At 37.2% G+C, this 21,854-nt stretch overlaps 1 protein-coding gene across 1 annotated transcript in view; it reads left to right on the plus strand.

Moving 5' to 3' along the window:
- The window catches only part of ME1 (malic enzyme 1, NADP(+)-dependent, cytosolic), a 215,214-nt gene that overhangs the window by 87,439 nt on the left and 105,921 nt on the right, over positions 1-21,854 (plus strand). Inside the window, exon 6 of the mRNA XM_006870656.1 lies at positions 5,757-5,860. Within this exon, the coding sequence (XP_006870718.1) occupies positions 5,757-5,860 (104 nt within the window). The remainder of the gene's footprint in view (positions 1-5,756; positions 5,861-21,854) is intronic.

Raw genomic sequence — 21,854 nt, forward strand, 5'->3', positions numbered from 1 at the left:
TGTTAACTGATGGTACATGAAAGGTATTTATAATCATTGTAATGGAACAAGGTGTATGATTTGTTTAATGTAAAACTGATGATCTGCCCTGTAAACTTTCACTCAATCTATAATAAAAACCTTAAACACACACACACACACACACACACACACACACACACACAAAGATTGGGAAACATATAGCATCTTTTCCTAATTTTTCTTTTTCTAATTCACATTTTAGAAAATACAAATATGTTCCAGACATGGAAGTATTTTAATGCTGGCAGCTATTTAGCACATTGGCACTTCAACTTTAGCTGCTCTGAAGCCTGCCAGCAGATTGTTTAAATTTTTATGCTTCAAAAAGCAGATGGACTCTATAACAAGCTTGGTTTCAGATTTATATTTCATCTGAAATACATTTATATAATTTAGCATGTTAACTTTCACCTAGCCAGAATGCCTTACTTCTTTGTAGTATAATACATTATAAGTAGCGTGACCACATACTTTTTCTGCCAAATCAGAACATGTTGACAATGAAAAGGGTACTAATAATTACACTAGAACAACAGGTGTAAATCAGGTTATAATCTCTCTTGTCTTTAAGTAAATCTCAATTTAGAAGTTTGTTTCACTGTTTCAGCATCACATCTACAACTACAAAAACGTATTTATGTGTAGCACATCATCCTATACTATTACTGTTTTGTTAAAAATTAAATTTGGGGGTTGGCAGTTTTTGCTAGGATGTCTGAAACGGCTGGGGCCTTTGTCCATATGAATTTTCATCTTTCCCAGGTTATTTATATTCTCATGGGAAATCTTCTTACCTCCATCCTAGGATCCCAAAAGTTTCATCCCAATAACAACAGACCCAAAGTTCAACATCCTGTCATCTAAATCAGGCTTTTTGGTTTTTCTCCTTGGTATGGTTCCTCTTACAATAGTGAGATAGGGGCAGGATGATCATAATCAACACTCCCATTCAGAAGGGAAGGAATAGAAATCATGTAACTGTCACTGGTCCACAGCATTTCTCAAACTCCACTGGGCATATGTTGGCAGCCTACCTGCTTAGGGTCAGAGAATGTTCTTTGAGTAAGACCTACTTCTGTTTTCTAGGCGTGAACCTATAGTTCATTGTTATCTGAAGCTTTTCCTTTTATCTTTGGACTTTTAGCTCCATCCTCTAGAAATCGTTCCTTGTTTGTGAGAAATGGTCCATATTTACAGCTGAATAACTTTCTCATCCTCCTTCCTGCCTGCCTGTGGAAAGTTGAGGACTCAGAGAAGTATTTTCATTTTGAACTGTTTCTCTTCGAATTGCCCAAATTAATACAACACTCTAAAAAACACTTTAGGCTTTTTGTGTATCAGATTATTTATGTTCTATTCTGTTAGACAAAGTTCTCATCCACAGTTCTTTATTTAAAAAGACCATCTCTGTACATTGGGTGGCAGAATCTGGGAAACCTATTTCTTTTATGTATTAGGCTTCACCTTAATTTATTCAGAGGTTTTTGAAAAAGCTATTAAAACCATAGGCTTTTATAGATATATTTTGAAAATCTTTCACCAAGTCTTAGGTCTTCTATATTTCTTTTAAATTTTGTTAACAAACTGAACATGTGTTTTAAAGTACCTTATCATACAACTGAGGAACACTTTTTACACCCAGTGTTCTATCTGGAAATCACATTAGTAAAATTCTCAAATTCCTTTGGTGTGTTTTGTTGTTGTTTTTCTATTCCAAGACCCTAAAGGTGTATGATTGTGGTGGTTATGTGCCGTGGAGTCAGTTCCGACTCATAGTGACCCTGTACACGGTTTCCGAGGCTGTAAATCTTTACCGGAACAGAAAGCCTCATCTTTCTCCTGCAGAACAGCTAGTAGTTTTGGACTGCTGACCTTGCGGTTTGCAGCCTGATTCGTAACCACTATGCTACCAGAGCTCCTTTGTGTAATTGTTTCACTATTATGTGACATAGCTTGCTATATTTTCCCAGCCTGTAAGAGCAGTTTAATTCTTTAATTTGTTTTAGCAATGCATTCTAAATTTCCAAATTAGTAAATCCATTCAAGTTTTACATATACATGGGGACTTCAAAAAGTCCATGGAAAAATTTCATTATCTTTTAATTCCATTTACCATGAACTGTTTGAAGCTTCCTCTATATTTTGTTAAATATAGTCTTACAAATTTTATATATTTATGCTATTACATAGAGTTGTGGGGAGTCCTGATGTAGTGCTGTAAGATAAGCACTTGTTTGTGAGGTAGGTTTGAGCCACCAGGTTGGCAGTTCAAACTCACTAGCCTCTCCTTGGAAACTCTATCCAGGGTTGCTATGAGTCAGAACCGACTCTATGGCACTTAAGAACAACACCATACAGTGCTTTATTTCATATTCAAGTGATCATTGCTAGTATATATTGATGGTAGTGGTAGTTATGTGCTATAGAGTCAGTTCCGAGTCATAGCAACTTTGCATAGGATTTGTGAGGCTGTAAATCTTTAATGGAGGAGAAAGCCTCATCTTTTTCCTAGGGAATGGCTGGTAATTTGGGGCTGACCTTGAGGTTAACAGCCCAACTCATAACCACTATGCTACCAGAGCTCCTTAGTATATGTTGTTAAGTACTATTAAGTCGATTCCAACCCACAGTGACCCTGTATAGGGTTTCCAAGGAGCAGCTAGTGAGCATGAATGACTGACTTTGCAGTTCAAAGGACTTTGCAGTCTGACACATTAACCCACAACGCCACACCAGGACTCCCCTTAGTATATAGTGATACTTATATATAGTGATATGATTTTTGTATTTTGACCTTGATCCCTGGATGGTGCAAACTGTTAAACAGTTGAATACTTGCTTAAAGATTGACAGTTCAAAACCACCCAGAGGTGACTCAGAAGACATATCTGGTGATATACTGCCAAAGGCTATGATCTCAAAATCCCTATAAAACACAGCTCTGCTTTGCATTCGTGGGGTCGACATGAGTTGGAATCAATTTGATGATAACTAATATTTGATCTATGTCCTGTGACTGTTAAATTCACATGTCATTTCTAGTAGACTTGATGTTGTTTTTGTCAATTCTTTAGGATTATCTATTTACATGATTATATATTTACAAATGAAACCAGTTTTACGTCTTCCTTTTCAATCTGTATGCAGGTTTATCCTTTTCCTTTCCTTATTGTAATGTCTAGGACTTCTGATACAGTACTGAATAGAAGTGGTGATAGTAACAACTTGGCCTTGTTCCTGATCTTAAAAAGATAGTATTCAGACTTTCACCATTTATATGTTGTTAGATGTGGGGTTTTCACACATGCCCCTTTTTAGATTGAGATAGTTCTTATTTTTCATTGTTGTTGTTGGTAAGTGCCATCAGTTTGTTTCTGACTCATAGTGACCCTGTATAGGGTTTCCAAAGAGCAACTGGTGGGTTTGAACTGCTGACCTTTTGGTTCAAACCAACCTTGCAGTCCTGCACTTTTGGGAAATTTTTGTTCAGAATGGTTGATTTTACTCTATAAATTATACCTCAATTTTAAAAAACATTTAATATTCTAATACACTTTAGATTTTTTGGAGCCATGGAGGCTGGACAAACCCTGACACTATTGCCCTGAAATCATCTTTTCACTTTTAACAAAATATATCCCCTGAAGTCTTCTTGAAATCAAAGTATGCTTCAACTTAAATATGTCTGCCTTGAGCATTATGGGCTTTTAAAACCTATTTATATGGGATTACATTAACAATAACAACAACAACATTGATAATAGAAACTCACAAGAATAGAAAGGAATCTTGTTGTTGGTAAGTGCCGTTGAGTCAGTTCCGACCCATAGCGACCCTGTATAAGGTTTCTCTGGAGCCACTGGTGAGCTTGAACCACCAACCATGCAGTTCAAATGGCTTTGCAGTCTGGCACATTAATCCACAGCGCCACACAAGGACTCCAGAAAGGAATGTTAGGGAGCAGTTAATGGGGGAGAAACAACTCAGAACAAGAGGATAAGAATGATTGTACAACTTGAAGAATGTGGTCAATGTTATTTGAATTGGTTAATGTTTTTGCTGTGTATGTTGTTGTTAAGTGCTGTCGCGTTGGTTCCAACTCACAGTGAACCTGTATAGAATTTCTGAGATGCTGCTGATGGGTTTGAACTTTGTGCTTAGCAGTTCAGTGCTCATCCTACAGTGGCACATCAGGACTCCATCACAAAATAAAATAATTTTTTTTATAATTTAATAAAAATAATATTATGGATACTAAACCTAGACTAGGACAATGTTGTCCTGGATATATCAATTTAAGAAATCATTTTTATTTACTTTAGAAGGATCTAAGCTAAAAAGCCTGCACAAGACCTTTTTAAAGTGTTGAAGAGCAAAGATGTCAGCTTGAAGACTAAGGTGCGCCTGACCCAAGCCATGGTATTTTCAATAACCTCTTATGCATGGACAGTGAATAAGGAAGACCGTAGAAAAATTGATGCATTTGAGTTATGGTGTTGGAGGAGAATATTGAAAGTGCCATGGACTGCCAAAAGAACCAATAGATCCGTTTTAGAAGAAGTGCAGCCAGAGTGCTCCTTGGAGACCAGGATGGCCAAACTTTGTCTCTCATACTTTGGACATATTGTCAGGAGGGACCAATCGCTGGAGAAGGATATCATGTTTGGTAGGATGGAGGGTCATAGAAAAAAAAGGAAGACCCCCCAATGAGATGGATTGGCCAAGTGGCAGCATCAGTGTGCTCAAGCTTGTCAACAATAGTGAGGTTGGCCCAGGATCGGGCAGTGTTTCATTCTGCTGTGTATAAGATCGCTATGAATCGGTACCAACTTGATGGCACCTAATAAAAACAACAACCAAGCTAAAAAGTGGAGTCCTAGTGTGGTGCTGTAGGATTAGCACTGTATTACTAATGGCAGGGTCGGCAGTTCAAACCCATCAACTGCTCCTTGGAAACCCTACACTTGTTCACTATAAATTGGAATCGACTTGACAGCACTTACCAATATCAAGGATAAGTAATTTCATTTTAAAGTCAGGTAGTTATTATATTAAAATTATAATCTAAGTATTGTCTAAATACAAGGGGACTTCATCAAGTTCATGAAAAAATGGAATGAAAAGATAAATGAAATTTTTCCACAAACTTTTTCAAATTCTCTCATATTTTGCTTTTTAAAAAGAGAAACTGAATCTAAGAAGGGGATTGCTATATTTCCATTTCCTAAATTAATATATTTCAAAAGCCAATACTGTTTCTTTGGGTGGTAAATTTTGTCTATAAAACCTGAATTGAGCTTTTCTAATTAGCCTATCAACAGATTTTATGTTTTCCTCCCAAAATAACCTACAATACTTTTAATGTTTAGTAGTTGTTTTTATAATTTGACATATAATTATAGTAGCTATAGTCTAGATAATGCTCAATAGTAAATCTGTAGATTCATTATGAATCAGTATGATAATATTATTATTTCTGTTTGACTCCATATAAAAAGCACTGATTGCAAATTACATCCTTGGGAAAAAGAGGAAACTTTCTGTGTTCATAAAAAGATTTAAAGCCTCAAAAACCCTATGCACTATTGCTGAGTCAGATGGAACTGACTCCATGGCATTTAACAACAATTTCTATCGCTGTTATACACATGAGGGAACTTGAAGCTCAGAAAGATTAAGTGATTCATCCATAGTTATTTATATGGTAATGTTTTTGTTTTTTGTTTTTTAAATAGGAGTTACTTAAAGACCCATTGTACATTGGACTACGACAGAGGAGAGTGAGAGGTCATGAATATGATGAGTTTTTGGATGAATTCATGGAGGCAGTTTCTTCCAAGTATGTTTAATCTTTTCATTTATGTTTGAATTAAATTTCAAAACCTAAAAATAACCCAACAAAATAAGTTTTGCAGGATCTCCAGCTTTTTTGTGATATGGCTTAATGATTAGAAATTATGTCTCTTATTGGCCAAATGATAACCTCATATGCCTGTTGCAAAAAAAGAAAAAAGCCCCAATTGCTATCCCTAAAGCTACCTTTATTTCTCTTAAAAGAATCTTTACAACCTGGTATTATCTTTACAACATGGTATTGAAGTGCATGATTATGGTGAATGAGGCCATTACAAAATTACTCAAGCAAACCTTTTTCATGCTTATTGAGTGGTCTGTACTTTGTCATTTCTGAAATCTGGTAAAATCTGATCTTTTTCTTTGTGGCTCTTTCTGACCCTTTTGTGGTAGGAGAAGCAAAAAGAGAGGTGGGGACTTAGCATGAGTTGGTATAGTTCACAAGGATCCAAAAGCAAGAACCAGGGCATCTGATCATAAACCATGAAGCTCTGGTTAAATCTACAGTATTTGATTGAATATAGTACTATGTTTTCATTCATTGTAATTAACATTTACTTGTGGGCCAATTGCTGCTGTATAATCTACCCCATCCCCTTCTACTGACCTTAAAAGAGAGGCTTCCACCAAAAGTTAGTCATATATCCTGGGACAATTTGTCACACTGACTAACAGTCATCCCATTTGTTACTGTATAGCCACAGAAACCATGTACTGTTTAGAAACAAATATATGTTGCCTTGGTTTTTCATAGAAATAAATTCATCACTAAGTCATTGGTAACTAGAGATGTATTTCTGGTTTCTTTTTATTATAATGTTTATTCTTACGAAGTTGAATCCAACAGCCAAAAGTGCTTTCATCAGCTTGGAAATATTGAGAATATGTTGAGTCTCTCATTACCCAAGGCTTTAGTGTATACTATATTTGCCATTAGTATTTGACTGTTTTTTAAGGCCAAATGCCCAATTTATTTATTCTTAATATTTTTTTAACTTACTTGATTAAATTGTACTTATTAATAGAAATATTTGGGAAACTATAGAATTTAAGTTCAAGATAGCATGGTGCAGTTCATTTCTGATCACTTCTCCTATTTAATTTTAAATATCTATTCTGTAAAATTCTTGTGTAAGGTTTTAAAGTTATAATTTTCTGTGTGTCAGCATTAATCAAGAGATTGTGTGTAGAATACTGTGAGACTATATGAAAGACAAGGAAAATGTACTGCTTCTCAACATACTTGTTTTTACAGTCTATTGGCTATTAGGTCTACAAGAGGGTTTCAACAAGTTCATGGAAAAATTCCATCCTCTTTTAATTCCAATTTGCATGAACTTTTTGAAGCCTCCTTGAATCTATACAAGGCTAGTTCAACATTCTTACTGTTAAGCAAGTTAGGAATATGGTATGTGTGGTCCATATGCTTAAGTGTTGATGAAGTAAAAGAAGAAAAGAAATTATGCTGTGGACACCAATGGAAACTTTATCAAGAAAATGTGATAGCTAATTTGAATTCTCCATGCCAATCTAGAATCAGAAAAATGTGTATGTGTGTGTGTGTTTTTTTAAAAGCTGTTAAATTGAGGGTCTAGCTAACATCTATAAGGAGCTCTGGTAGCATAGTGGTTACGAATCGGGCTGTGAACCTTATGGTCAGCAGTTCGAAACTACCAGCCGTTTCATGGGAGAAAGATGAGGCTTTCTGCTCCCATAAAGATTTATAGCCTCGGAAACCCTGACAGGGTCACTATGGGTCGGTACGAACTTGACGGCACTTAACAACAACAACCACCTAAGATCTGTGTTAAGGAAATTGAGATTGACAAGAGCTATACTTACGTTGTTTTGAGAATGTTTTCTACACGTGAAACCTGCTGCTGTTGTTGTTAAGTGCTGTCAAGTTGGTTTTGACTCATCATGACCCCGTATATGGTTTCCGAGGAGCTGCTTTGGTGGGTTTGAACCAGTTGGGGTAGCAGTTCAGTGTATATTCTATGTGCCACACCAGGACTGTCATATTTACCTGTGAGCATAGTTTATTTATAAAGGAGCACAATATAAATTTAAGGTGGAAGATGGCTATTGCAAGTTGGCTTACCCAGGAATCAGACGCTGAGGTGGAGTCTATTAAGGAGTGCCCTTGGAATCAACCCCTTTGGAAGGGAAGAAACAGAAAGAGGAGCAGATAAAAGGAGAAATCAGCTGCAGAGTGAAACCACTCACAGCCTTGGTTACTTCAAAGGATCACCCCTGAATCTTTTAAGTTTTTAAGATGACTCTAATTTCTACTATTTTCTCTCTTCCCCTCCCAGGATACTACATTGTTGTTTTGTCGGGCTTTTTTACTATCTTGACAAAGTTGGGATGAAGCCATTTTACAAGTTTTCTCTTAGATTTCTTCTGTGTTGCTAGCTCTTACTCCACTGTCCAAGGCCAGCACTTCATTTATTACTGGCCTTCATATGCACATATATTTCAGTGAGGGTCATGCTGGTGCTTCAGGTCTCCAGGTATCATTGTCAACTTGGACTTTATGTGCAACAGTCCATGAAACATACAGGTATTCCCCTTTCCCGCTTCTCAGTTGCTAGCATAAAGGGCTGTGTTGTCGTTATATGCTATGGAGTCAGTTCAGACTGCTAGGGTTTCCAAGGAGTGACTGGTGGGTTTGAACCACCAACCTTGTGGTTAGCAGTCAGGTGCTGACCCTACAGCAGCACATTAGAACTCCTTGCAGAAGGACTAGAGCATTATATCCCTCTGTTGTTGCTATGCAAGGTCCTTCCTTCTGGAGACTAGGACTTCTTCAATCAGTAGATTCTAGGTCTAAAAACTAGCTCAGGTCTAGAAACTGCAAAAGACTGTGACTTTATTTCAAGAACTCTCTGTGATTCAGTCTCCCTGACCCCTCAAATCTTGCTACTCTTATGATCATTATGTTTGCCTGGCTTCTGGTATAACAGGCTTTCCTTTGTCAATCCTGCTTTCAGAGGCAAGCTAGCAATGAACTCCTTAGTAATGTCGGTGCTCTTCTTACTAGGATCTTCTTTATGCCTCTGGTAAATGGTGTGTTTTCCAGGCTTTTCTGTGAAATGTATCATCTGATGAGCTTATGTATATGTGCTTCAGCATGTCTACTTCTCTGAGCCTTGCGATCTCCTTTTCTGCCATCTGTCACAACATTTCTGGTGTTACAGCCTCATTTAGTATGGACCACTAATTTACTATGTCTCTAGGAACTATTCTAGTGGTGAATTTATATCATCTACTGATGTGGTGCTATATATAAGCACTGCACTGCAAGGTTGGTTTGAACTGCAAGGTCAGCATTTCAAACTCACCAGCCATACTCCTTAGGAACCCTATATAGGGTATCTAGGAGTCCTCGTATGGCACTGTGGGTTAATGCACTGGACTGCAAAGTTGGTTTGAACTGCAAGGTCAGCAGTACAAACTCACCAGATGCTCCTCAGAAACCCTATACAGGGTCACTATGGGTCAGAACCAACTCAACGGCACTTAAAACACCAACAACAGCAATGAATCGGAAATGACTCCGTGGCACTTAACAACAGCAGCAACTGAAGTAGTAGGTTACATGATTGGCAGCTAACCACAAGGTCAGCAGTTTGAATCTACCAGATGCTCCATGGGAAAAAGGTGAGGCTTTCTGCTCCCATAAAGACTTACAGTTTCAGAAACCCTATAAAGAGTTGCTATGTGTCGCAACCCACTCCATGGCACAAACTACCACCACCATCTATATAAGCGGACTTCAGAAAGGTTATGGAAGCATTTTATGATCTTTTAATTTTATTTTTCAATGAATTTTTGAAGCCCCCTCATGTATATGTGCATGTACACACACATATATTTAAAACTACATGGTTTTCCTGTTTTACTTTCAGTGATTAAAATGAAAAGTCATTGGGAAGCACTAGAAATGGCCACATAACTGATGATTATATTTAGATAACCTTCCTTAACTTTGCCTGCTATCATGTCACATAGCATGTAAGAAAAATCATCTTAGTCTAAAGCCGTACCATCTGCCATCTGCTACAAGTTGTGTTAATGGTATTTTCATAAAATGATGTTTTCTTGGCTGAATCAGTATTGGACTAATGTCTTTGCTGTATACCTGAGACATATCAAATTATTCAGACAAGTTATCAAGTTGGTCATAGTTCTAGAAAGTTACAGATAAGATTTCAAAGAAGTAAGATGCATAAACCCTGTGTTATCATGGCCAGATTTAGCTATATTTGTTTATTTTTGATATTATTAATATTCTCTCTTTCTAAAGAAATCATCGGGTAGATAAATTGTGTGTTCTCCACTCTAGTGTTAGGTTACAGTTTGTTTCTCCATGGCATTCTCTTCCTCTCCTCCACATGTAAACCTTTGACCTCCTCTCAGAGAAGTGATTTTTTCTGTTACCTGCTTACCCTTAATTCTGCCCTCCTCTACAGTTAACATCATGACTTAACTTTCTGTGCTATCTTCTTCCACCTGTTCCAATCAGTGAGTGCTCTTTATTGCCAGATCTTTTAGATGAGTGGGCTATGTTTGTAACTTGTTATTGTTAGGTACCCTCCGGTCAGCTCTGAATCACAGAGACCCTATACAAAACAGAAGGAAACACTGCTTAGTCTTGCAGCATCCTCACCATTATAAGTTTGAGTTCATTGTTGCTGCCACTGTCCTGTTGTATTAATCCATGTCTTTTTTTATTATCCTCTGCTTTACCGAACATGAATGATGTCCTTCTCCAGGGACTGGTCCTTCCTGATAATATGTCTAAAGTATGTGAGACTTAGCACCTTCGGTGATTTTATTTATAAAATGTGAGACCTTTTGCATTCCACCTGTCACTTTGATCATCATAATTTACTTTGTTTTTCATAAGGAATTAATGAAAATAAATGACCCTATCAGAGACCACCTGCTATTCTTTCCTGTGTTCCAAAAATGATATGTGTAAACCATTTGAAAACATATCACTTGGAAAGAATGTTTGTCAATATGAGAAAAATAAGCAAACATGTTACTAATGAACATGACTCAAATCAGATTTATAACTCAGAATTCTCTTTTCCATTTTCGCATCCAAAAAAGATCAAATTTACAATTTAACTCTAGCCATATTTTCTTAAAATTCCAACTATTTATTTCTATTTATATATCCACTTTTTTTTTCAAATGAACAAAAATGTAGATTATGAAAGAATTAGGTTTCTAATTCTTTCATAATCTACAACACTGTATTGTTGCTAAGTGCCGTCGCATTGGCTCAGATCGTAGCAACACTGTGTATAGGGTTTCCACTGAGCGACTGGGGTTTGACCCACCAACCTTGTGGTTAGCAGCCCAGTGCTTATCCTATATCATCACACCAGGACTCCTACAAGTCTATGTTGTTGTTGTTGTTAAGTGCCATGAAGTCGGTTCTGACCCATAGCAATGCTGTATAGTGTTTCCAAGGAGCAGCTGGTGAGCTTGACCACCGACCTTGTGATTCAAACCAACTTTGCATTGACCCACAGCGCCACATTAGGTTTGCATTATGTGCATTATGTGCATGTACTTCATGAAAGATTTGAAGTATATACAGACTTTACTATTTTAGTGGTAGTTTTGCATGTCAGCACATATCTCAGCCAAACCTTGTGGGAGTAGAACTTTACCAAATCAAATTTACTATCTCATTCCGAACATACTTTACAATTCTTTGATTTTAGATGCTTGCCTTGTCTAATCCCATTTTATTCTAATTAACTGCTTTCATTCCAGCATTGCTTTAATATGGGTATAAATGTTTTAAATAGATTTCATTCTATTTTAAGAGTCTCAAGAATGTATTATTCCATTGTGCCCTGTTTCCTGACTAGATAATAAGTTATATCAGAAAAAGATCTTTATTATCAAGGGATTATTTTCTAACTAACCCACATGATGTTGTCACATGTATTGCCATTGAATAGATTCCAAATCACAGTTACCCTATAGGACAGAGTATAGCTGTCTCCATAGGGTTTCCAAGGCTGAAACAAGCAGACTGCCTCATCTTTGTGCCATGAAACAGCTGGTGGATTCGAATCACTGACCCACTGATTAACAGCTGAGTGCTCCCCTGGCTTACCAGTATTCTTTATTATACCACATGGTGGTGAATAAGGGGTGACACCAAGTTGGTTCCATCGCATAGTGACCTTATTTAGAGTTTCAGAGGCTGTAAATCTTTACAGGAGCAGAAAGCCTCATCTTTCTCATGTGGAACAGTTGGTAGATTCGAACTACTGCCCTTGGTGTTAGCAACCCAGCTCATAATCCATTACACTACCAGGACTTCTTATTGTACCACATAGTAAGTATACTGATAAAAACATTACTTGCATCTAATCTAACCTTCATAACATTGCAGTGACAGATATCTGAAGGAAAGGTGAGAGTCTCTAGCATAAACTAGAGAAATATTCAATTTTCCAGATTAAGTAGCTTCTGTATGTTGCAGTAAACTTAATATTTGAGTTTTAACCACATAGATAACCTTAATGTTTTAGGTTTTGCATTTCCTCTAAAGAAGAAATATATTCCAATAAATTCTTACTGCATTGACTGTTGTTGTTAAGTGCCATCGAGTCAGTTCTGACTCATAACGACCTGTATAGGGTTTCCAAGGAACAACTGATGGGTTTGAATCACCAACCTTGTGGTTAGCTGTCCAGTTGTTATCCTACAGTGCCATACCATAACTCCACCGCATCCACTATTACCTACCTGTCTTTTTCCTCTCAAATAACAAACACTGAGGCTCTATATAGAGAAATCCCTTAAGATTTTATTTGGATGCATTGCTCAAAATCTTATATTTTCATTAAGCTTACCCTGACTACCCCATATAATGAATACTTAAATCTCACCTGTGGCTTCTGATACTTGCCCCACTTTTTCTTCTTTCTGTGCTACTTATTGCCTTCTAAGAATGTAGCTATGGTAGGATAAGCACTGGACTAGTTTGAGTCATCAGTTTGAACACACCATTTACTCCTCAGGATGACATTTTCTGCTACCATGAAGATATATACAGGGCTGCAAGGAGTCAGAACCGACTCAATGGCCCCTGACAACAGCAAGAGTATTATAAACCTTATTCACTTATTATGTTTCTTCCCCGCTAGAATGTATGTTTCCCAAGGACAGGGAACTGTTTTGTTTATATTATGAACAAGTTCCTATAACAGTGCCTGGCACAGAGCAGGTACATTATAAATATTTATTTAATTGGATTGAGTTGCTCAAAAGTAGATTACACAAGCACATGTGAATGGATCAGCAAAAGTCTTTCCTATTATTAGAAAATCACATTGTTTTGATGAATTACTAGCATCATTTCCCTGATGAAAGCACATAATGAGTAATGAATACTTGATACTCTCCTTGAGAAGTTACAGGTTAACATTGAAGTCGATATTGTACATGAAGTTGTCTCATCACATTTAATGTAAGGTAATAGTATATATTTTTAGTTTATATATTTTAAAGTTTTATTATTTAAAGCTGTAACAAAATTTGAATTTAAATTGCTATAATCAAGATCAAACAAAATAATCATTCATATTGCCAAGATGATCACATCTAGCTTACTCAATTTTCCATCATCTTAGTATTATTTTTATTTCACAAGCTACAAACCAAGCCAGAATTAACACAGCATGCCTTGCTTTTAATTTAACCATGATGTAGTGATTAATCCTTAAGACTGTTTTTCTTTGTGGTATCCCCAGATGTAACCCCCCTTTTTTTTTTAATATGCTTTATCAAACTAATATTACATCCTGCAGTATACATAGCAAAATCTTTTGTATTTGTGACTAAAAGACATAATAGGTAGCTATTAAATTGTATTGTTAACCAATATGGTTGGATTGGGATTTGTGAACTCAAAAAGGGAGAAAGGGGAAACTTAATCATACTCAGCATATGTTGGCATAATATTGCCTAGGATACGCTAGCAGTCCATTTCTAAGAGGTCCTTTTTAAAAAATAATTTCGAGTTTTGTTTTACATATTCTGCTGCTCTATCCAGAACTTTCTAATGCAATCCCTTCAGAACAGTTGGTAGTGGTAGCTGGGCACTATCTAGTTCTGGTCTCAGAGTTATGGAGACTGATGTTCACATATTCCATTAGTCCAATGGACTAATTGGCTCCAGGCATCTAAAGTTTTGATCACTCTAGGATGTAGAACATTGTCTTTGTGGATTATGTTATGCCAGCTGACTATGATATCCTCTGAAATTGGTCCCAAGCACCCAGGCTCAGCTACTCATTACCTTTAGATGTTTGATAATATGTAAGAAGTTTTCATCATTTTGCCTGCTGTATACTCTACCACATTAACAGTTGTGTTTGCAGGAAAGGTTAATACTAGTGCACCAATATCGGTTTTCAAATTCTTCTTCAGCGTTCTTCTGCCAACTTCCCTCTTCTGGTATATGTCCTTCCCATTCTTGTATATTGTCCTCCCCATCGCTGGAGTTACCGTGTCTACTATCTAGCCAGTGAGCTACTCCCCAGTCTCTCACTACTCAACTTTTTAAAGGCTTAGTTACATGTCTGTAAAAAGGGGGAAGATACATATTTGGTAAGGTCAGAGAAAAAGAGGAAGACCCCGATGAGCTGGTTTGGCCAAGTGGCAGCATCGATTGACTCAAGTGTGGCAACAGTAGTGAGGTTGACCCAGGATCAGGCAGTGTTTCGTTCTGCTGTGCATAAGGTCACTATCGGTCGGTACCGACTCAATGACACCTAACAACAACAGTAATTCTTATCTTTCAATGATTATTTTTATTAAATGCTGTAAGTTGTTTTATATTTACATTTTATATTTATTAACTATTTTATTCCCCCAGAGAGATGACTTTCTCCCTTTTTTCCAGTTGTTGTGAAGTCAGTTCTGACTCATGGTTATCCCATTTGTGCCCCATGGAGTTCTCAATAGCTGATTTTTTAAAATGTGTATTCCAGTAGGTCTCTGGGTGGGTTCAAACTGCTATCCTTTCAGTTAATAATGAAGCATTTTATTGTTTTCACCACCTTAAGACTCCTGAAGATATTATTAGGTACAATAGAATAGATAAATATTGGCTGGCAAATTTGATTTCAACATAAAATTACATATTTGAAAATATTTTCCATAATACTTGCAATAATCATCTCTTACGGTACTGTAGGATTAGCAATGAACTGCTAACTGCAAGGTCACTGGTTCAATCCCATCTGTAAAGGATTGCTATGAGTTGAAACTGACTCAATAGCACACAACAACAAGATGTCATTATTCCTATTTTTTGTGGGGTTTTGTTGTGGAAACTTTTATTGTAGATTTATATTCATAGAGCAGATCATCAGTTTTACATTCAACAAATTGTACACTTCATTTCATCTCAAACATTACAATCCCCTCCATGTAACAGCAGTTTTCCCACTCCTTCCCTGTGGCTTTAACTTCCATTCCACCCTCCTTCCCAACCCTCCTGAACTCTGTCCTTAGGTAAATGTTGCCCTTTTGATCTTGAATACTGACCATTCCATGTGGAGCATACCTCACTAATGTCCCCTCTGAATACCTATTCCCTCTGAATACCAGTTTTGGCTGAAAATTGCATAACCAGGGTGAGTTCAGTTCCAGATCTGAAGAGTGACCAAATGTCATGCTCTCAGGTTCCTCCCATCTTTTTCTAACCAGTAAACCTAGTCTTTTATTATATATAATTTTGAGTTTTATTCCATATTTTCTCCCATGCTATACAGGACCTTCTGAAATGATCCCTTTCAGAGCAGTTGGTGGTGGTAGCTGGGCAGTAAAATTCCTAGTTGTTTTTATTATTGATACAATTGCTTTGTCACTCTAAGTGCATGTGGTTGTTGTTGTTGTTATATGCCATCTGATTGGTTTTGACTCATAGCAACTCTATGCACATCCAAACAGAACACTGCCTAGTCCTCTCTCATGCTTACAAGTGTTGTTAAGCTTGAGTCCATTGTTGCCACCACTGTGTCATTCTGTCTCATGGGAATTTTCCTCTTTTTTGCTGACCCTCCATTCTACCAAGCATGATGTCCTTTCCAGGGACTGGTCCCTCCTTATAACACGTCTGAAGTATGAGAGACAAAGTCTCACTATCCTGGCTTCTAAGGAACACTCTGGTTGTACTCCTTCCAACACTGACCAGTTTGTTCTTCTAGCAGTCTATGGTACCTTCAATATTCTTCTTCAACACCACAACTCAACTGCATCAATTCTTGTACGGTCTTCCTTATTCACTGTCCAACTTTCATATGCATATAAGGCTGTTGAAAATACCAGTGCACCTTAGTTCTCAAATTAGTATCTCTGCTCTTGAACACTTTAAAGAGGTCTTGTGCAGCAGATTTGCATAATGCAATACGTCATTTGATTTCTTGGCCACTGCATACATGAGTGTTGATTGTGGATCCAAGAAAAGTGAAGTCTTTGACAACTTCAGTTTTTTCTCTAGGTAACATGATGTTATTTATTGGTCCAGTTGTGAGGATTTTTGTGTTCGTTACATTGAAGTATAATGTATATCAAAGGCTGTAGTCTCTGATCTTCATACTTTGTACATTCCAGGTTCCAATTATTAATGAATGTTTATAGCTTTTTCTCCTCATTTTGAATTGTGCCCCATCTTCAAATGAAAGTCTCAAAAGCTTTATCCTATTCAAATCATCACAGTCTACTTTATTTTGAGGAGACAACCTTCCCCCAGTCATATATTGAGTACCTTCCAACCTGAGGGACTAATCTTCCCACACTATATCTGACAATATTTTGGTGCTATTCATAATGTTTTAATCTTTCTGTATTATATCTGACAATGTGCCACTGCTTGTCATAAGGTTTTCAGTGGTTGAACTTTCAGAAGTAGTCTGTCTTTCCTTTTTGCTAGTCTGTCTTAGTCTGAAAGCTCCACTGAACCCTGTTCATCATGGTGACCCTGCTGGTACTTAAAATACTGGTGGCATAGCTTCCAGCATCACAGCGACATGCAAGCTGCCACAGTACAACAAACTGAGAGATGAGTGGTGGCTAATAAGTGTTTGATCTTAAGAATATAAAAATGTCTGCCTTAAGTGGAGGACGGATTAGAATTAAATACTTTTTAAAGTCTTCTATAAAAGTACTAAAGAAGCTGTTTATATTTGTACACCAAGAACTAGTCTGTACCATTGTGTGGTTAAGTGCCGTCAGGTCGGTTCTGACTCATAGTGATCCGGTATAGGGTTTCCAAGGAGCAACTACTGGGTTTGAACTTCAGAATTTGTAGTTTGAAGTCCAGTGCTGGTCCTACAGCACCACACCAGGAGTCCAAATTTCAGTAATTAACTGATGCTTGTGATCATTACCAGTCAGTTAAAAATATTTTTTTTTCACAAATTAAGTGTATTGTTATTGTTGTTAAATGGCATTGAGTCATTTCTGCTTCATAGTGACACTGTATAGGGTTTCCAAGAAGCAGCTGGTGAGTTTGAACTGCCAACCTTGCAGTTCAAACTGACCTTGGAGTCCAGTGCTTTTCTTACAGAGCCACACCAGGATTTAAGTTTAAGGGTAGGACTCCTATTGTAGCACTGTAGGATCAGCACTGGACTGCGAACCACAAGATTGGCAGTTCAAACCCACCAGCTGCTCTTTGGAAACCCTATACAGGGTCACTATGAGTCTGAACCAACTTGACGGCACTTAACAACAGCAACAACAACAAGTTATACAATTATACTTGTCCCAAAGGAGTAGATTTCTCAGTCAATGTTTTAAGCTTTTTTGTTTTGCGTGAACTTTAGCTTCTCCTTGCAGCCCAAAAGTTATTTCATTAGGAACTTAAAAAAACATGGCAAGGTGATTAATTCAAGAGAAAAAAAATTCACTAGAACTTTTTATTTGGCCTTTTATCTCCATCCCGCACCTTGATTATATAGTCAGATTCAAAGCAAATGCATAATAAAAGTTACTTCCACAATGAAAAAAAATGATAACATGAAGACTAAAAACTACTGACTTCGCATGGTAAAGATTAAAAGTGAATCTTGGTTTACATAAATTATTTGTGTTAATCAAGTAGGTCACTTGTGTGTCTGTGTGTTCCACTCACTTTCTCACTCTCCTTTGCCCTTCTCTTTTCCCTTCCTCTCTTTAAACATTTCTATCAGTATCATCTGATTATTTCCCACAGCAGAAATAGATATTATTTCTTCTTGAGTTTTTTCTATGACCTATAGTGTGTTCCTTTGCATTTATCTCAACAACAGATGCTTTACAAAATTTCACCATTCAGTTCCTCTATTATAAAGGGGCTTCAGAAAGTTGGTGGACAAATTGCATTATCTTTTGTGTCCATTTTTTCCATAAACTTCTTGAAACCTCCTTGCATATTCTTAACTTATGCTCTGATTCCATTTCCACAATCATAGCCTACCTTCCCTAGACTTTGGCTGCTGTGTATCTTTATTACCCAAACTATCTCATTACTTGACTCCTTTGATTAGCTCTGTGTCTAAACTTATCTGTATAAAGAATCATATTTTTAAATTTTATGTCATCTCAACCCTTCAGTGACTTTAATTATTTTTTATGTCACATTAATAAGCCCTCTGAACTCAGCTTTACTTGGTTTTTGAGCTGTTTTTACTTTTTGCATATAATTCCCTTCATGATCTGGCCCATCTAATCTACCTTCCAATCTTGCCCTCCTTCACCCTCCATGAATCCTTTGCATTACATACAAAGAACTAGTTTTTTGTTGCCAGTCTGTCATACCTCTCTCTTTGTACATTCTGTTCCTACTGCTCAGAACTCTTTTGCCCTTCCTTTGCTTATTTACTTCTTTTTTAATTCTCAGAACACTCTTGCACTTCCTTATTTTATTCTTTAGTGTAGTGGTTACGAATCGGGCTGCGAACTGCAAGGTCAGCAGTTCGAAACTACCAGCTGTTCTGCAGGAAAAAGATGAGGCATTCTGCTCCCATAAAGATTTACAGCCTTGGAAACCCTGTGCAGAGTCACTATGGGTCGGAACTGACTCGATGGCACATAACCACCACCACCAACTCATTGCATTGGGTAAATCTGCTGCAAAAGGCCTCTTTAAAAGGTTAAAAAGCAAAGATTGTGCCTGCAATGTTCTTTTCTTTTTTGTTTAAAGTTTTTATTGTGGTGTGAGTGAAAGTTTACAGGACAGATCATCAGTTTTACATTCAACAAATCATATACTTTGTTTCATTACAATGATTATAGCTCCTCCATGTGCCATCAGTTAACAATATTTCTCTATTCATTTTAGTTCTTTTTTTTTTTTTTAAACACTCAGGCATATATAATAATTTAAACCACCCAAGGGCACATTCTGTACAAGGTTGGTGGTTCAAGCTCACCATCTGCTCTGGGAAACCCTATACAGGGTCGCTGTGAGTCAGAACCCTCTCGAGAGCACAACATCATTCACATATTTATTACTAGTATGATCAGACTCAAGTTATAATCAGCTAACACACATGTGGTTGTTGAATCCATTCTTTCACTGATGTTGGCAGCTTTTAAAATACATTCTTCACCATTTTGCCAAAACGTAGATAGCAAAAAGATAGAGCAGTTGTTGTTGTTGTCAGGTGCCATCTAGTCAACACCAACTCATAGTGACCCTATGCACAACAGAACGAAACACTGCCTGGTCCTGGACCAACCTCACAATTGTTGCCATACTTGCGCCTATTTGCCACTTTGTCAATAGAACAGCAGTTGTTGTTGTTGTTAAGTGCTGTCGAGTCGGTTCCAACCCATAGCGACCCTGTATAGGGTTTCCAAGGAGTATCTGGTGAGCTTGAACCGCCGACTTCGCAGTTCAAATGGCTTTGCAGTCTGACGCCTTAACCCAAAGCGCCAGAGGAGCCAAAACTTGAAAGACAAGTCTAGCAGAAACTTTAAGTATAGGGAGACCAAGAAGGTAATTACTATAAGGAAAAATAAGTATTTGCCCTAAAAGTCGGGGATAGAGATGACAGGAGGGCTAAGAAGATAAGGAAGCTTTCTGGCTAGCTAACTTGAATTTTAAACCTTATTTTTGTTCTCAGTGTTAGTTTGACAACCCAGACTATAACTTTGCCTTAGGGCAACGGTGGCGAATATCTGGCCCTTGGAGTGTGCAGGCAACATTCGAAATTCAGTAAATCTAGGAGCTTTTTTCATAGTAACATAAATGTATATTAAGTGATGTTATAAATATCCAAATGGCCCTTTGCAGAAAACAGGTTCTCCACCCCTGCCTTAGGATGTCCTGTCTGAATCTCCTCATGGTGTGTTACTTAGAAGACATGGTATTCTAACTACACTGCTACAAGGACAACAACATGATCCAGAGCTAACATTCATTTGTAGTGGGCATGCTGGGCATTTACTTTCTGTTGTATTTTCTACCAAAGTAGAACTGCTAATTGATTCTGATTAAAACAAGGGTGAGGATCAAGTTAGACTTGCTGGGGCTTTATACTCAGATTCAAAAGCAATAGAATTTTACACATTATAAAAAGCATTGTATAAATGATTGGCATTGCAATGTTATTTTATAGTAGCTGAGCATAGAAAATATGTATATATATTCTGTTTAGAAAAGATATCTAAGTGACTGGGTTTACTTTAATTATTTACTTCACAAAATTATTAAAAGTTATATGTGAGAGAATGTTTATTGTTTTATTGTCTTCTAAAGGAATGTCAGGAGTCCTGTTGTGGTGCTGTAGAATAAGCACTGGATTGCTAACATAAAGGTTGGCAGTTCAAACTCACCAGCCACTCTGTGGGAGAAACACAGGTCTTTCTGCTCCTCTAATGATGTATACAGCCTTAGAAACCCTATCTAAGGTTGCTGTGTGTCAGAATCAACTCGATAGCTGTGAGTCTTGAATTTTTTGTTTAAAGGAATGTTACTGTATATGTTCATCTCCTGTTGAGTATTTCTTTGAGGTGGATTGTTTATTTCAAAACAGATAACTATGTGTTTTAAGATTTTAATCCGCTGGAATTCATTCTAAAAACCTTATTGAACCACTTTTTAAAGAGCTTATTGTAGAGCTAGAGAACTGTATTATTTTTGTTGTTATTGTTGAGTGCTGTCAAGTCTGTTCTGACTCATAAAGACCCTGTAATAGGACAGAGTAGAAATGCCCCATAGGGCTTCTAGGCTGTAATCTTTACCAGAACAAATCACCAAGTCTTTTCTCCAACAAAATGGCTGGTAGTTTCAAACCCTCAACCTCGCTGAGGTAGTAGTCAAAGACTTGAACTATTGTTCACTAAAGCCACCAAGGTTTCTTGTTGTTAAGTGCTGTTGAGTTGGTTCAAACTCACAGTGACCCTGTATAGGGTTTCCGAGGAGTGGCTGATGAGTTGAATTGAACCTGGTGGTTCAAATCGACCTTCATGTCAACCAGGGCCCCTTAGAGAATTATGGTGCTGGTGGTTATGTGCCGTAGAGTCAGTCCGACTCATAGCGACCCCTGTACCGGGTTTCCGATAATGTAGTATAAATGTTATTAGTCTCTTTCCTTTTCCAATTTTTAATCAGTGATAGAACTTTTTGCAAAAAAATGAGTGATCATTCTTAAAACAGGCCATCCTCTCTTTGAATGGTAGGATAGAACCATACAAAGGACCAGGCAAAATAAAATGGCAATTATTAGATAATCTTAGTAATTAATAAAAATAGTTATGATGTTTCCATTATCTTTAAATTTTTATGTGTGAAAATATTAAAGTCTCTTTTCCCATTAGTTATAAATAAAATTGTCATCATTGTTGTTAAGTCTCGTTGAGTCAATTCTGACTCATAGCAACCCTGTTTAGGGTTTCCAAGGAGCAGCTGGTAGATTTGAACTACCAACCTTGTGATTCAAACCAAT

Source organism: Chrysochloris asiatica, unplaced genomic scaffold (genome assembly GCF_000296735.1).
Source record: "Chrysochloris asiatica unplaced genomic scaffold, ChrAsi1.0 scaffold00146, whole genome shotgun sequence".
Classification (NCBI taxonomy): Eukaryota; Metazoa; Chordata; class Mammalia; order Afrosoricida; family Chrysochloridae; genus Chrysochloris; species Chrysochloris asiatica.